This window comes from Mytilus trossulus, unplaced genomic scaffold (genome assembly GCF_036588685.1).
Source record: "Mytilus trossulus isolate FHL-02 unplaced genomic scaffold, PNRI_Mtr1.1.1.hap1 h1tg000024l__unscaffolded, whole genome shotgun sequence".
In the NCBI taxonomy this organism is placed as follows: domain Eukaryota; kingdom Metazoa; phylum Mollusca; class Bivalvia; order Mytilida; family Mytilidae; genus Mytilus; species Mytilus trossulus.
In genome coordinates, this window is record NW_026963290.1 from 190107 (window position 1) to 208454 (window position 18348).

The 18348-nt window shown below is 32.0% G+C and overlaps 1 protein-coding gene across 2 annotated transcripts in view; it reads right to left on the reverse strand.

Moving 5' to 3' along the window:
- Positions 1 to 1860: 1860 nt before the first annotated feature.
- The window catches only part of LOC134699004 (aspartic and glutamic acid-rich protein-like), a 44693-nt gene continuing 28205 nt past the window's right edge, over positions 1861 to 18348 (reverse strand). The window contains exons 5-10 of one of the 2 annotated variants that reach the window (XM_063560695.1): positions 15242 to 15376; positions 13830 to 13948; positions 10378 to 10426; positions 5576 to 5612; positions 5089 to 5117; positions 1861 to 4749 (exon numbers count right to left, since the gene is read on the reverse strand). In XM_063560695.1, the coding sequence (XP_063416765.1) occupies positions 4369 to 4749; positions 5089 to 5117; positions 5576 to 5612; positions 10378 to 10426; positions 13830 to 13948; positions 15242 to 15376 (750 nt within the window). In that variant the 3' untranslated portion in view covers positions 1861 to 4368. Of the gene's footprint in view, positions 4750 to 5088; positions 5118 to 5575; positions 5613 to 10377; positions 10427 to 12124; positions 13447 to 13829; positions 13949 to 15241; positions 15377 to 18348 lie in introns of those variants that run through there. The other variant, XM_063560694.1, reaches the window with a different exon arrangement.

Consider the following 18348-nt stretch of genomic DNA (forward strand, 5'->3'; position numbering starts at 1 on the left):
TCTCTAACTATAATAATATTCAAGATAATAACCAAAAACAGCAAAATTTCTTCAAAATTACCAATTCAGGGGCAGCAACCCAACAACCGATTGACCGATTCATCTGAAAATTTCAGGGCAGATAGATCTTGACCTGATAAACATTTTTACCCCTGTCAGATTTGCTCTAAATGCTTTGGTTTTTGAGTTATAAGCCAAAAACTGCATTTTACCCCTATGTTTTATTTTTAGCCGTGGCGGCCATCTTGGTTGGTTGACCGGGTCACGCCACACATTTTTTAAACTAGATACCCCAATGATGATTGTGGCCAAGTTTGGTTCGATTTGGCCCAGTAGTTTCAGAGGAGAAGATTTTTGTAAAAGTTAACGACGACGGACGACGACGGACGACGGACGCCAAGTGATGAGAAAAGCTCACTTGGCCCTTCGGGCCAGGTGAGCTAAAAATGGAAAACAACATGTTTAATAATTTATTGCATCCGAAGCGCTTTTATGGGTTTAAAATTGGAAGTTATCTCCCATAGTCCAAAAATGTTGTTGAATCAACTTATTGATACATTTGTAATGCAATGTTTAATTTGACTTCCCACTGATAAGAAAGGCAATCTTCACCATTCTGTGCTTACAAGCACTTTGATTTATTGATGTTATTGGTTTTGCTTTAGCTTTCACTTAGATCTGTGGTTTTATGGTTTTTGTGTTTTGTATAAATCTGAAATATTAAGCAGGATTAGATAGGGTTGCCCCACCCCCTCCCCAAACATGTTAAACTCCACAACATTCTGTATATGTCTATTCCAAATCAAAAGCCTGTAATTCAGTGGTTCTTGTTGCTGTATTTCATATTTGTTATGTACATTAATCATGTTTGCTATGTGGTATGGAGTTTGCTCATTGCTACAGTGACCTATAGTTGCTTACATTTAGTTCATTTGTTGTCTGGTGGTTAGTTGTCTCATTATATATCTTACCCTATCTCCTTATCAAATAAAAAGTTGTAACCCACTGTGAATTCATTTATTTTTGTGTGTATCAATTTTCATGTATTGAGGAAACTTGCAATTTAGTTGTGGTTGATTTCGTGGTTTGTACAATTCCTGCATACAAAGCCTATACAAAATTTGTAATTTGTTGAACATTTAAATTCATGGTTCACCTGCACCCAGGAGACCCACACAAATTGTTATTCAAAGAATAATAATGAATCCATGGACCACTTTTTGTTACATTCATTAAAATAAACTACATTGCAGTTTTATTGATTAAACTCCCATTTGGCCCGAGAACACAGTTATTTCGTAGTGCATTTCTTTTAGACAATAAATTCAAATTTAAAAAAATCACACCTGCTCTTTCTCAAAAAGATTTTTACAGCGTAGTTAACTACCAGTGAGACAAATAATATCAAAATAATAGAAACTTCTACCAGCTCTAACTCAAAATATTGACAATTCTGTGTTAAGGGGGTGTAAAATTCAGTTTGAAGGCTTCAGACATGATAAAGTTTGACCTTTTTGAACTGGACCAAATCACTACTTAACATAAAGATTCAGCACCCAATTTTTTTTCACATGTAATTACATCCCCTACTTAATATTTCATGCATTTAATATCAAGAATTAAATTGGGAAATTGTATCAAATATAGCATGCAAGTTATACACTGTTTACACTAGGGACTATATTCGTAGACAATGAAAACCAAAGGACAATAACGGAGTCCTTGGACCATTTTACTGAAAGGCGATTTCTGGGGGCATACTATCAAAACATATAGGAATCTGTTTGATAAAATGTGCAACCCTCTTTGCTGTGAACAGAGCAACTTGTATATACAAATTCTAATGAAAAAATAGTTAAATAAATTTTTATAATGATTTAATTCACATTAAAATGAATAACATGATAATATAATAAATAAATGGAATGTATATCTACTATCAAAACTATCTTTCTAATGTGCTACATATCCATCAAAACTTGTGTGCTAGGAAATAGGAAAACTGAATGCTTGACACATGTGCCCAAAAATATTGATTATAAATATTGCAGTACACTGCATTGGCTTTTTTTTTTTTAAACATGTATAACATATATAAAAAAAACAAAAAAAAACTTTAAATTATTCTGATTGGTGATCAAGACATTAATTTGTGTTGGCTTTTTTATGCATCATTTTATTGATATAAAAGTATGATGTAAAGATATTTGTCTTAATTCTCCATGTGTCTATCTTTGCTTATTTTTTGTAATTGGTAAAACTTTTACAAAGTATAAGATTAAAATTTTGTCCAATGTTTGAAAAAAATGTAAAAAATTATTTTGTATGTTCAAGTCCATTCTTGTGATAATCTTCACACTAACTAGACAACTGACCCATGGTTTGACACAACAGAAGCCAGAACTTTCTTCAAAACAACTTGTCTACTGTCATAATGGTTTATGATACAATGAATATTTAAATAATTAAATATAAAGCCATCCATACAAAAAAAAATACTTGCATTACAAAATTTTGTTTAGATTTTGACATTATTCATGTCATCTTCTTTTAAAACATCTACCACTTGAGACTGCTGGGTAAGATTGTATATTTACAAAAATTATGCCTCGATTTTGTATTTCAATGCAGTTTACAGTCTTTTTAGGTACTTAAACTTACATAATGTAATCACGTTCTTTAATTTCTTGGAATTGCTAAAGTATACAGAATTATACTAAGTTAAAATTGAATAATTGGGGTTCTTTGATATGCGGAATCTTACCGTGTATTTAGATTTTTAATTTTTGGTCCCGTTTTCAAATTGGTCTACATTAAGGTCTAAAGGGTCCAAAATTAAACTTACATTTGATTTTAACAAAATTTGAATTCTTTGGGTTCTTTGATATGCTGAATCTAAACATGTTCTTAGTTTTTTTTTATTATGGGCCCTGTTTTCAAGTTGGTCCAAGTAGGGGTCCAAAATTAAACTTTGTTTGATTTCAACAAAAATTCGATATATGGGGTTCTGTTAGACTAAGTAGAGTACGAAAAGACTTCAGGAAAATATATAGCTTCTAAAATGCCAATATAAGCAGACTTGCACATTATCCATACCAAAAACACAAAGATTTGATGATTTTCACCATTATCACTGTGTGAACATTTAACTACCATATCATACAGACAATGACAATATTTGTGTATTATAAAATCATAAAATAATGTTATACAACATGACACTACAAAACTTGTACATGTTTATACTTGATCTAGAAAAGTTTTCATATTACAATCTTATTTAAAAGTAAATGGGGAATGTGTCCATGGGACACAGATGATGCACTGCTTTCATATCATATAGAGTTATAAAGGGACATAACTGAAAAATGGTAAAATGGACACTACCCAAATTTGTACTTACTTTGAGTTTTGTGGTAATATTATAAAACATTGTTTAACTTGAATATATTGCAAATTTATAAATATCACATGTATATTCTTTTAATTTCAATTCTTTAGTCTTAATCAAAAATTAATTTGAAATTTTCAAAAATATTTGGATATAAACTTATTAAACTAAAAAAATTATCGGATCGTCTTGAAATATTGAACTTCATGATTCTAAAAAATAATTATGCTTTGTACAGTGATTAGGAATACTTATGAATCACCATCCTATCCTTGTAATGTCTGAATGTCTTAATTAATGATATCTTAAAAGGCCATGTCATGGATGATTAAGCTTTGGCAAATCTTATATGAATGTTTTATTCATTTTCAATGTAAGACAAAATAAATTAAATAGTTTCCTATCAACTTTTTCACAGTACAACTGTGCATGCATTTGATAAAATATTCTTTCAACTCATTGTCAAATAAAATTCATGGCTACAGAAAAAAATATGCAATGAAAAAATATGCACTTAGTTTAAATGTGTGTAGATTAAAACCAATTTTTTTGCAATATTATCTAAAAGGAAAATAGAATATTCTTGGACAGCATAACGGTATTAATGCTAGTTCTAAACTAATGACAAGTACTGCCATAAATTAGCACATGTTTAAATACACTTTAGAGGTTATAACTATCAACTAACATACAAAACAGCTAAATGATCATCGTAGGCAGACCTCGTAAAACTAAGGTGCCATTAAAAAAACTCATTGTCTCTTTAATTTAAAGTGTTGATAAAAATGAGGATTCATAATCCAATTGTGTCTCTTTAATAACAAAAAATCTTATGTAAATATTATTTCTTTTAAATTGATAAATTTTATCACAGAAGAATTGATCACAGATGCTATGGCAACATATATATCACAGATAGGCAATAATGATTAACAGATCTATCACAGGGTTCTAAATATTAATTAAATTCCAATTCATTATGTGTTTTCTTGAGCAACATTTTCATCAATTGTTTCCCCTTGTTGTTCATCAGCCTCTTGAGTTGTCTCCTCTTTGCCATTAACAGTCACATCATTTTCCTTCACTTCCTCATCCTTTTCAGTATCATTATTTAAGGCACTACTGTCAATTCTTCCATCCGCTCTCATTCCTTGTAACCCATCACTTTCTTCTTCTTTGTTTTCAGATGTATCACCATTTACTACGATTTCTTCTGTTTTTTCTCCATCATTGCCCTCATGCAATGTGTTTTGTCGCAATAAGTCATTTTCTTCTTCTACAACTTTTTCCTTGCCTTCCCATCCATTTATTGGACTAAGTCTTCCATTTGGTTTCTTTAAATTTACTTCACTACTTGTCTACAACAGAAAAGACATAGAAAATATCATGGATTTAACCTTGATTTGATATCATTTAACACCTCTTTTTGACATCGAAAATTTTAACTTAAACTTATTGTGAAAAAAAGAAACTTTTACTCCAGAATTATTTAGAGTTTACCTGTCCATTCAGGAAAAGTTTTACTTATTTTGCCATTATAATTTTCCTCTATCACTTTACCTTGCAGTTCTTCAATTCTTTTCAGATGAATGTCAATTGCAATCTATTAACCTTGCTTTTTGTTTTTTAAAGATTTTTGTTTTTTAAACTTATTATTATATTTGCATGAATAAAAAAATGAAATAAATAAAACTTACCGTCACATCCCCAGTTCCTCCTTCTGATTCTGAAAAAAGATATTGGATATTAAATTATAAACTGTGAAATCGAATAATTGGATAGACACAAAAAATGAATGAATATTTATTTTTTATTGATGGCAGATCTTGGATAGTCTTTATATAGTTGACTATGTTGTAAAGGTTTTGCTCATTGTTAAAGGTCATACAGTGACCTTTAGATGTTAACTTGTAAATATTTGGTCTCGTGTGGAGATTGTCTCACTGGCAATTATGTACCACATCCCCTTTATATCCATTTCTTATCTATTCACAACATTTCGTGAAAAAGCAATGTAAGGGCTGAACATATTTATGTATTGACACTTCACACAACCTCTAAGTTGTTTCCCTGTCTTTTTTTCATCATTGATGTCATAGATGTTATTAATATTTATCTCTTTGGTATTTAGCCCACAATGAAAATCCTACATCACCTTCAAGCTAAATGTAATGATAAACTCACCAGTTCCAATGGTCTTTTTCAAATCTATTGGGTCCTTCTGAAAATTACAAATTACAAATAAAGCACATTACAAAACCTGCAATAAAGCACACTCCAATTGATCCTTAAACCTAGAACTGTGTAAAGATTCACTGCAGATTTCATAAATAGTTTTTGCTTAATGTATAATTTTCTTAATTAGTTTTTCGAACTCTATCATACCTACCAACTGTCAATATTTACGGGGGTTTTCACCCATGGAAGCTACCAAATGGAAATTTTGAAATAGCAATTTTGTCCAAAATTTTAAACAAAACAGTGATTGTACGTACAATGGATATAGGCTGTTAAAAGTATGAAGAAGCCAAAAAACAACATTAAAATACATTTGAAGGCCTCCTTGAAAGTTTTTAAGGACTATAAGAACCCTCTTGCACGAAAAAAACCCATGGGCATTTTAAAAAGTTGGCAGGTATGCTCTATAAAAAACTTTGTTCAGCAATAATAAATATTGTAATTGCTAAATTTCTTATCAGATTAACCAATTTGTTTGATATAAAAATTTATAAAAAACATTAGTTTTCCTCCAATGTGCATTTATGACCAATAAAGTATGTTCATATCTTGTCAATTAATGTTTGACATCACTACAATATTACAAGCCAGAAGAATAAATATGTTTTTTTAAAGAAATTAACTTTATCAGAAGTTGTCTACCAAACTTTGTTTTTTACAACTTTGTTTTTTAAATGTTCATTATCATGTGACCAAGTAATTTTACCTATTCCTTACACAGGTCAGGACCACTACCTTATATATGGAAATGCATAAATTAGCATACTTATGTTCTCGCACATGTAATTGTTTATTTACATGTGACGCAATTTATTTTTACCTAGGTTTTTGACCAATCCACTAAATGAGTCACAATGCATGATGGACTACTACGTGTTTACAATCAACCAAGAACACGTGTTATTTACCATGTTTACTGAAATACAACACATTTTTTCGTGCAATGCGGGATTCACAATTTCGCTTAGTTTTTCATTTTGTGTATCCTTATTTATAGTTCATGATATAAAGTATTACTTCCATGCTCAGATTAACGAAGAGTTGTTTCTATGCGAAGAAAAAAGGGTTTGAATTACCCGATATATAGCCATTAAAGTGTTTGATGATGGCACAGATATTTCATGTATTTGTCCACCAGACAACAACGAAACAACAGCGAGAAAACACAATTACCCATATGACAACTTACTAGTGTAAATAAAGTAAGCTGTCGATAACAGCCGATGCTGATATTCATGGGTACAGCAATTTTTGTATAGATAATTAAAGGCTAATGTGTGATCCTTGAATTTTGTGTTCGTAAAAAAGGTGAAGAGTTATTTACATACATCGCAGTGTTAACAAAATCTATAAGTATTCATTTTGTTCACATTTCAGTATATGGGACTTCCAAACTGTTCCCTTTGTTTTAAAGGTAGTAAAGGTCAGCAACTGTAGTTTCAGTTTGTTCGTTTTTTAACGGGCTCAGACATTTGCCAAACTGAATAAAATCATTACAGCTGATTTCTTTAATATACCTGCAAAGTAAAACTTTGGTTGGCTTGCTTGCTTTGATTGTATAGTTGTTTATACAAGCTTTGAAAATAAGATCGACATCTTTAAACAATATACATGTAAAGACATAGTTTAACTTGTATATTTTATATTTTGTACAATATACAAACAAAGCAAGCAAGCTAACCAAAGTTTTGCCCTACATGCATTAGGAAATAAGCTGTAATGATGTTATCCATGTATATGTGCGACAAGGTGGAAAATTTGATATGTTTTGTGAAAATTGCAGCGTCGGCTCAATAATAAAATAAAAGAAGATGTGGTATGATTGCCAATGAAACAGCTTTCCACAGGAGACCAACATGACACAGAAACTAACATTTATAGATCACCGTACGGCCTTCAACAATGAGCAAAGCCCATACCGCATAGTCAGCTATAAAAGGCCCCGATATAACAATGTAAATCAATTCAAACGAGAAAACTAACGGCCTCAATTATATATAAACTAGAGGCTCCAAAGAGCCTGTGTCGCTCACCTTGGTCTATGTGAATATTAAACAAAGGACGCATTTGAATTCATGACAAAATTGTGTTTTGGTGATGGTGATGTGTTTGTATATCTTACTTTACTGAACATTATTGCTGCTTACAATCATTCTATCTATATTGAACTTGGCCTAAGAGCTTCAGTGGAAAATGTTAGTTAAAATTTACAAATTTTATGAAAATTGTTAAAAATTGACTATAAAGGGCAATAACTCCTTATGGGGTCAATTTACCATTTAGGTCATGTTGACTTATTTTTAGGTGTTACTTTGCTGTACATTGTTTCCCTTTACAGTTTATCTCTATCTATAATAATATTCCAAATAATAACAAAAAACGACAAAATTTCCTTAAAATGACTTATTCAGGGGCAGCAACCTAACAGCAGTTTGTTCAATCCATCTAAAAATTTCATGGCAAATAGATCTTGACCTAATTAACAATTTTACTCCCTGTTAGATTTGCTCTAAATGCTTTGGTTTTTGAGTTATAAGCAAAAAACTGCATTTTACCCCTATGTTCTATTTTTAGCCATGGCGGCCATCTTTGTTGGTTGGCCGGGTCACGCGACACAATTTTTAAATTAGATACCCCAATGATGATTGCGGCCAAGTTTGTTTAAATTTTGCCTGGTAGTTTCAGAGGAGAAGATTTTTGTAAAAGATTACCAAGATTTACGAAAAATGGTTAAAAATTGACTATAAAGGACAATAACTCCTAAAGTGGTCAACTGACCATTTTGGTTATGTTGACTTATTTGTAGATTTTACTTTGCTGAACATTATTGCTGTTTACAGTTTATCTCTATCTATAATAATATTCAAGATAATAACAAAAAACAGCAAAATTTCCCTAAAATTACCAATTCAGGGGCAGCAACCCAACAACAGGTTGTCTGATTCATCTGAAAATTTCAGGGCAGTTAGATCTTGACCTGATGAACATTTTTACCCCACGTCAGATTTGCTCTAAATGCTTTGGTTTTTGAGTTATAAGCCAAAAACTGCATTTTACCCCTATGTTCTATTTTTAGCCGTGGCGGCCATCTTGGTTGGTTGGCGGGGTCACCGGACACAATTTTTAAACTAGATACCCCAATGATGATTATGGCCAAGTTTGGATTAATTTGGCTCAGCAGTTTCAGAGGAGAAGATTTTTGTAAAAGTTAACGACGACGGACGCAGGACGACGGACAACGACGGACGACGGACGCCAAGTGATGAGAAAAGCTCACTTGGCCCTTCGGGCCAGGTGAGCTAAAAATGAACAAAATCAAATATGTAACACATAAACAAACGACAACCACTGAAATACAGGCTCATATACAATTTTTTTATTTATGGGATAGTTTTTTTCTCCTTTTATATATTTAATTGGGCCGTTTTGGGGTTTTTTTTTTGTAAATTGTTTTACACAAGTAATTTTTGGGTCATTTATGGCTTACTTTTCAGCATTGAACCTATGACTGCTTACTTTACTAGATTATTTTTTTGTTGGAAAGATGTCTCATTTGGCACTCATACCTCATCTTCTTATTTCTTATTTCAAAGCACGTTTTAGAAGGAAAAAAAATAGGTAATATGGCACCCACTATGATCCAGAGACTTTTAATATTGGAGATATTTTGTGATAAAACTAGCAACAAACGGATGTTATCGATTGTTGAAACTATAAAAAAAAATGTATTGAGCTATATACCGTACCCGCTCAGTGGCGTATCCAGGGGGCGGGGGTTCCGGGTTATGGACCCCACTTTTTTTGAAGGATCAGTGCATTTGAATTGGGACATGTAGTTGGAACCCCCTCCCCTTTTGTCAAGGGTTAGGACCCGCCTTTTAGAAACGGCTGGATCCGCCCCTGCCGATTTCATAACACATATTTTTAGCATAATGAATATTATGATGTTCTTATTTTTAGTTCAGGTCTTGATAAAAAAAAAATACACATTCAGTTCAAAAAGAAGTGTTTCAATAAAAGTTTTCGTGTTTTTCTAGGCAGAAATGATTTTGGAATGACATAATATCGGTTTTAAAGATCTCAAATGATTTTCTTACTGGACAGTGGTCACTTCACTGGATATTTCACTGTTTCATGTCTTGAAATTAATGTAGGTTCAATTTATAACAATGCACAAAACCGGTTCCACTACTTTTGCAAGGCGAAAAAGAAAGTCGAATCGTGAAGCCAGTAAGCAATATTTTTTTAATCTGAGCATACAAATTGAGGATTACGTTATATATTTTACATTAAATATATTTACAGAATAAACACATTGGTAATGAGAGTCCCAGACAATATATTAGTTGACTGTTTTCCCACTAATTCCACGTGTTTTAAGTAGTAGTTTACTCGTAGTAGCCCACAATGCATTGTAGTTCATTGAGTCGATTGGTCAGTTTTTCAAGGCCATATTGGCCTTGTATTTTGGAAATTACTATGCAAATATATTCTGACGTCAGAAAATCTAGAGTTCTCGACCTGTTACAATGTTAATAAAAGTATTAATAAGGCTGTTAGTTTTCTCGTTTGAATTGTTTTACATTGTCATTTCCGTGCCTTTATAGCTGACTATGAGGTATGGGCTTTGCTCATTGTTGAAGGCCGTACAGTGACTCATAGTTGTTACTTTCTGTGTCATTTTGGTCTCTTGTGGACAGTTGTCCCATTGGCAATCATACCACATCTTCTTTTTTATAATTACTTACCTTCTTTGGTCCAGATTTCATTGAATTTCTACTGGAAGTCCTGCTGTCCCTATATACAGTTTAGAGTGAGAGAAGAGAAGGAAAGACAATAGGGAAACAGTTTCCATTTTATATTTCAATTCATAATTGGTATATACAATGAAATGCAAGAGGTGAAGAAGGGAGAGAAGAAAAATAAAAAAATAAATATAAGTTAATCAAAGTGTCTCAATAAAAACTTTATAAGCACATTAATGTAATACTGAATAAAATGCACTCCTGACATATCTTTCATGATTCTGTTTTATTACTTTTAATATTGAAATACATTTATAAAATTTTGATAAATAAAGTAAATTGATTCTTGATTTTTGGTGTTTTGATGCCACTTTTAAGCACCGCATTTGGGCTATATCGTGGCAGCAAGTTTTTATTGGTGAAGGAAGCCGTAGTGCACGGAGAAAACCACCGACCTTCGATAGGAAAACTGACAATCCTAGTAAATTAAGATTGGAGTCAATTGCACCTGCACAAACAGGGTTCGAACTCACAACCTCAGTGTTGACTGGATAGTTTTTATAGCAATACCTACTAAGACCACTTGGCCACCAAGGCCCTTATATTAAGTAGATAAACTTATCTCAAGGAATAATTTTGATATCTGACAAACAGCATTAAATTGTCATGTAAGAGCAATTACTCCTTAAAAAGAATTAAATTGACTATTTCAGTCAGTCATTCTAATTTATGGGTAAATTTTATATGGTTAACCTGATTGAAATACAGATCATATCTATGTGTCACACACTTTGCTTATACAAAGATGTGACAAGGTTCCTTTTAACTTTGTTTTTAAGAACTTTTCAGATGACGCCTGTTTGATTGGCTCTGATTGAGTGGATGCAGAGAAGATTTTATGTTTTTAACATGAGTTGACACTAGGCGATGGCAATTAAGCTTTCATGACCAACTTTGCCAGATGAGTTAACAAGCAATTCTTTTTTCTCACTATTAACTTTGTTCAATAGAGAGCGGTTGATAATATTGTAGTAAATAAATCAAATTGGTATTTTTGCTGAAAAAAAACTACATATGGTGTTGATACCCTTTATGCAGTCAATTCTTTCATTTACATGTTGTCTCCCTTCATAGATAGGGAATCTCCTTTTTTTGTGTGATTGCTTTGGAATGTAAATCTATATGATTTCAACTAAAAATAATGCCAGAAAGAATGTAAACTATTGATATTCTAAAAATCTGGGTTGCTGTCTCTTTGACTATACCCTAACTTCACCAACAGATATTTTAGAATATCCAAGTATTATGCATGCTGAGTTACATGACAGTTTAAACAACCTCAGAAATTTTACATGCATTTATTCATGAATTGTCGCAGAATGCTGTCAAGTTTACAATGCTAGTATCTATTTATGCTACAATTATTGTCACTTAGATTTAGGCAGCAAACAAAATATTGAAAAAATGTCTCAATTTAAAGAATTAAAAATTAGTTTTCAATTTTCTTTAAATGACAAAAAAAAATAATTAAATATTCTCAAATAGCAGCAAACAATAGCAAGAAACGTCATAGTATCTTGAATTTCTAATTTCAATCTTAAGAATAATAAATTGGAAAGAAAGCTTACTTAATGTGTAAGAATAACAGACTTCTAACTCTACTAAAAATGTTGGTGCTACAGGGAAGAGCATGCATTTTGAAAAGATTTGTAGAAGAATTAAACAAAATGAAAGCCACTTAAAACCAGAGCTGTTTGACATGGTGTTCAGTATTTAATTTCTACAAAGTTTCTTCAAAGCATAAGTACCAAAAAACATCATCTTATGAAAAGGAGACAAATTAAAGCAGTTTGGAAGCTTTATCAATGGCGACTTGTTCCTTTTCTTCATTCACAACTTTTCTTGTATTTGTTATATAGAGTTATCTCCCTGTGTACTGTTTACTTTTATCATCCATCTTCAACAACTGATGTCTCTTTCATCCAAACACTATAATTATAAGCAGGAACCTGTTGTCCAGTAATGGTTAAGCAAGGACATGGAGGTTCCCCAAATTTTCTACATACACAGTCAACTGGTTTTTGTATTGGCTTTGTTTTTGCTTGTTTTGTCAGGGGAAAACTCTTCACATTAGGGTATTTGGCATTAAATGCATCATAATTGAACTGAAACTTTGGTGATGACTTCTTTGGTCGTTTCCTGCTTTTCTTGAGACCAGAAGACACAAATTTAGGTTTCTTTTTCTGAAACTTTGTCTCCTTTTTGTCATTAGAAAAATTTGTCATCAACTCAATCATGCATTTCCCAATAGCATGTTGGTCTTCATGTGAAAGTATATCTACAACGTCAAGTGAACCATCAACACAATGGTCATGATCAATTTCAATGTCATCAATGCCATAATTTATTTCTTCAGCTTTAAAATCTGTATCAGGAATCCCTGTCTCTATACTGACAGTAAGGCGGACATCTACTACATGGTCACATATTTGGCATTGAGATTTGGGTCTTTCCTCTTCATTTTCCTCTATTATGCATGGAGATATGGGTCTTTCCTCTTCATTTTCATTTATTGTACCCTGAGATTGTGATCTTTCCTCTTCATTTTCATCTATTCCATGATGAGATTGGGGTCTTTCCTCTTCATTTTCATCTATTCCTTGCTGAGGTTGGGGTCTTTCCTCTTCATTTTCATCTATTCTGCTTTGAGATATGGGTCTTTCCTCAGTCTCATCTATTCTGCACTGAGAGTTGGGTCTTTTCTCTTCATTTTCATCTAATCTGCACTGAGATTTTAGTCTTTCTTCTTTGTGTTCATCTATCCTACAGTCAGATATGTGTCTTTCCTCTTCATAATCTTCGATTTTGCATTGAGATTTGGGTCTTTCCTCTTCATGTTCAATTTCATCATCTTCTGTCACATAACTTTCATAATCCACATGACTTCTATCACAAATATCCTCTAAATCATGATGACTGAAAGTCTCCTCCAATATACAATTAGAATCTGGATTATCTCCCTTTGGTTGCATGGTTGTGTGACTTTGAAAGGTACCTTCTATGATGTTAATACTTAATGAACAAGATAGAAACAGAAAAAATAATGAAAGAAGTTAGAAATTAAGATAGAAACAGAAAAAATAATGAAAGAAGTTAAAAATGAAGATAGAGCAGATATTTTAATATATATTTTAAATAGAAAGAACAAAAAACACTGGATATAGAATGTCTGTGCATACAAAGTACAGATCTAGATGAAAGCCTTCAATAATCACTGTTACAGGCCCCTTTAGAATCCATAGTATAACATATTTAAAGGGGCCTTAATTTTAATGATAACGTCTCATTAATGACAAATGATACAATTGCTATACCAACTTTTGTGCGATGCAAAATTATGAATTTTTCAAATTGTAGCTAGTTCCAAGTATAAAAAATATAAAATAAAATCTCACCGTTTGTGTGCCTCTTCTTTCATTCTATTTAGTTCTTCTTCATCAACATCATACTTTGGTTTTAACTTGATGGAATTACCATTCATAAAATACATTCTGTCCACTCTGTGGTTCACGATCTGTAATATAAGACAAGTCTAAAGGATTTTTGTAGTAGAAAGTGAGACAACCCATCAATGTTACTATTACAGTGTGCTTTTGTAAATGGCATCTTCGTTAGCCAAGGGTTACGATCCACTCCTGCTCTCTTCACCCTTGGCAGATTGAGCCAACATTTGTGACAACAATGTTGCGCCATCTATCGGAAGATAAAAATCACGCCCATTCCGAATACATTATTCTTGACCAATGGTAGCACTTGAACTCTTCAATTTGAAGGTAAAAACACGGTAGCGTCTAGATTCTACACACTTGGTAAAGCCGGAAATTAAAACATATGTCAACATTCATGCATTTGTGCATGAAACATAAGCAGGATTTTCTATTAGTTGATTAAAAACATTCAAGTTGTCACTAAATATAGTCGTATGTTTAGGGATGTAAAGACTTGTTGCACAATAAACAATTGGAAATTGATTACAAACACTTTCTACATTTTCACGTGATCATGGTATAGGAGCTTTTTGATTGGATGCAGTGAGTTTTGACTGCAACCAATAAAAATCCTTACCTTGTGTCTCCCAAATGTTATCTCAATCCGCCAAGGGTGAAGAGAGTGGGAGTGGAATGTTACCCTTGGCTAGTGAAGATGGTAAATGGAGAACCATTATAAATTTATTTATTTTTCAAATCTTAGCGTATGACAATTTACTCTGCTTGATTCTCAAGATATAGACCTGAATATGAACCAAGATTGGGTAACCATCAATCTAGTTTATGACCTTGACAATTAAGCTTGAGATTCAAATCCTTTATATAATATGTCTTCTTAGTATGACTGAACTTTTATGTTCAGTGTCATCAATTACTTGTTAGGGGTATTCAAGATATAAAATGAACAAGATTTGGTGGACACACAGGCAAATTGATTACTTTAGGGAGATCGCCATTGATGGCCAGTTAGTAAGGAACATATCAATGTAAATTTGTTAAAACTGTAGTATTCTAATCCGATGATCCTCTTTAAACCATATTTGAATTCGTTTCAGTTGCAATTAACTCATAATTAGAAATAACATGTGGTATGAGTGCCAATGAAACAACTCTCCATCCAAGTCATAATGTGTATAAAATAAACCATTATAGGTCAAAGTACTGCCTTCCACATCATTACATAGCGCCTTGGCTCACACTAAACAGCAAGCTTTTAACGACCCCAAAATGACTAGTTTAAAACATTTCAAACAGGAAAACCAAGGTCTAATCTATAAATACTTATGAACCACATCAATTAGGCTCAGATTTAAACTTACCTCTGAAGCCCTCCTCATGGACCGTGTATTTGATAAACTAGTCCATTCTCTTTGTAATCTAAGACCTTGGTTACTCAGGTTAAAGTAATTATTGTTGGCTGCTTGTAGGATTCTTCTCTCATTTGGCTCTCCTGTCTGATAAAAAATAAATGCATGTCAAGATAATATATTTATTACAAGTATGGTATATGTACAGGGGTGCATACATTTTGAGAGTATAATGCTTAGTACTTTGGATTCATTATTATTCGTTGGATACCAATTTTCGTGGATTTCGTGGGCACAGTCAAACCACGAAATTAAATATTCAACGAATGATAATTTTTCTATAGGTTTGTATGCAGATTTCAGCAAAACCACAAAATTAAATATCCACGAATATGCAAGTTTTTCTTAATCCACGAAAATTGGTACCCACGAAAATAAATGAATCCACAGTATATCATAAATAAACTGTTATAAACCTATAATGGTAATTGTTATTTATGTAGGTTTCAAGATCAGTTGTAACTCATATGTTAAAATAAGTTATATTAGGTACAGGATGGGGGGTACTCATTTAGGCTAAATGTGGTCTGGATTGGGAACCTTTATTTCTTTACCCTTGGTGGGGTCTGGATGGAGGACTTTCTATTTAATATTCATGTAGTCTTTATCTGTATAGGTACTATTCTCTATTCTTCCTTTGTTTTGGGCAACATTCACTTATTGCTGTTCTTTATCATAAGATTTGTCAAAAGGTCTTCACTTATTGGATAAAACAGCTTATACCTTTCAGAAGGACAGAACCTGATTATAACAATGTCATCAGTACTCTTTCAAAGCGTTGTTAAAACTTTCGCATAGAAATGTAAATACAGATGTTTTAAAGATGTCTCTACACAGCAAAAAGGGGCAGAAGGACCATTTATAGGACGTCTGAGGCGGGCTGAAGATTTTATTTTTATGAAACTCCCTCCTACCTCCCTCAGAGAAAAATACACAAAAACAATGGGAATTGCAGCATCCTCTGTACTAATACTATTTAGAATAGCTATCAGCATGGTACACGTGACAAAATCTATTGATAACATTCCATAATACATAATACCTACAAGCTTTTTTTCATAGCATCATTCTATATAAATAACCTTCAGATTTTTACAAACACCAAAGTTATGATACAAATATTCAAAGTCCTCCTAATAAAATATCTTATTTTAAAAATCCTCTGTTGTAATATTCTAATTTTCTAACTATAAACAAAACACTAAAAATCATTCTAGGCAACCACTGATAGTGAAATATAATTTAAACAATATACTCTAATGTTTTTATGCCGAGGTGTCTCTTATGCAAAAACATTTACTGCGAAACTATCACTTTAACAGACACTTGACAGTCTATGTCACCCTTAAATCAAACAAGAAAACTAACATATATTTATTTTATTTCCTTATTTTGTTTATCTTGTACTTGAACTTTTTTAAAGTTTCAATCTTCAATATTAGAAACCAAACATTTGTTGATTTTTTAAAGTGTTTGTCAAATACAATTTATTTATAAATAAAGTTATTAAAAGGTTCTATTAAGTTTTTATTACTAAAAGTCTGCACAATATATGGTAAATTTTCAGTTATGAAATTATTTACTCTACGAGGAAACTTAAGATTCGAGATTTGTTTATTATCTTAAAATCCACTATAGATACAAAACATTGGATGTTCAAAAATGTTCAAAAGGATGAAATCTTTCTCCTTTAATTTGCATTTTACCCCTATGTTCTATTTTAGCCATATCAGTCATGTTGGTAGACAGACAGGGAACACATCTTTTAAACTAGATACTCCAATGTTGATTGTGGCCAAGTTTTATTTAATTTGGCTAATAGTTTCAGATGCAAGAATGTTTGTTTTTATGTTAACCTCAACAGACACTAAGTAATGGCAAAAGCTTACACTGCCCCTTTGGACCATGTGATCAAAAAAGTATAATTCAAACTTCTGATGCTGTTTGTATGCTTGATCTACAGAGGATAACAGCATAAACATAGAATGAAGGATAGATAGTCTGCAGAGGATAACAGCATAAACATAGAATGAAGGATAGATAGCCTGCAGAGGATAACAGCATAAACATAGAATGAAGGATAGATAGCCTGCAGAGGATAACAGCATAAACATAGAATGAAGGATAGATAGCCTGCAGCCTAAGTTAACTGATACAAACATTAACTTATACTGTAAATTCAGAAATTATTGCGATGTTTTTATTATTGCGAAAAATGCGACCAGATTATGATCGCAATAATTAAAACTGGCATTTTAAAATTTTTTGTATGAACTAGTAAGGATTTTTCTAAAAATGGCAAAAATAAAAATTGAATTTTAGTTTAAAATGACAAAATATCGATAATAAATGCAAGCAATAATTTCTGAAGTTACAGTAGATATAATATTCAGTGTCTACAATTATATATACAGAACATAGATATAAGAATATGTGGTATGAGTGCCAATGAGACAACTCTCCATCAAATTCATAATTTTTAGAAGGAAACCATTATAGGTCAAAGTACTGCCTTCACAGACACAGCGCCTTGACTCTCACGGAACATGCCAAATTTCCATATCTAATACTGACAGAATTAAACAAACAAGAAAGGAATGCAATGTAACTTCCAATGATTTATTCACCTTAGAAAAACCAATCACACATCAGTTATCCAAATACTTAAAGATATCTTATAATTTATGCTTGCATTAAAATGTAATTTATAACAGAATTATCTATTAGTTAGATAATGAAGAAAATCTATGTATTTTTACCATACGTAAGGTTGTTGGATTAAAAGTGTCTAGTTGTCCTACAAGGAAATCAAGATATATGGTTTATTTGCTTTAGGTTTGCATGTTTGTATTTTTAACAAATGTTTGAGCATGAAAAATTCCAAGATAATTTACTTGAGGTTTATATATCATGTGTATGGAAGATTTATATCTATTACCAACAAATCTAACATAAGACCTATATCTGACAAAATACACTGACACCCTAATCGCTGAGAAAATGTTACGCTGAGAAAATGTTACCGAACAATCAATAAAACCAATAAAAGCAAACCATTT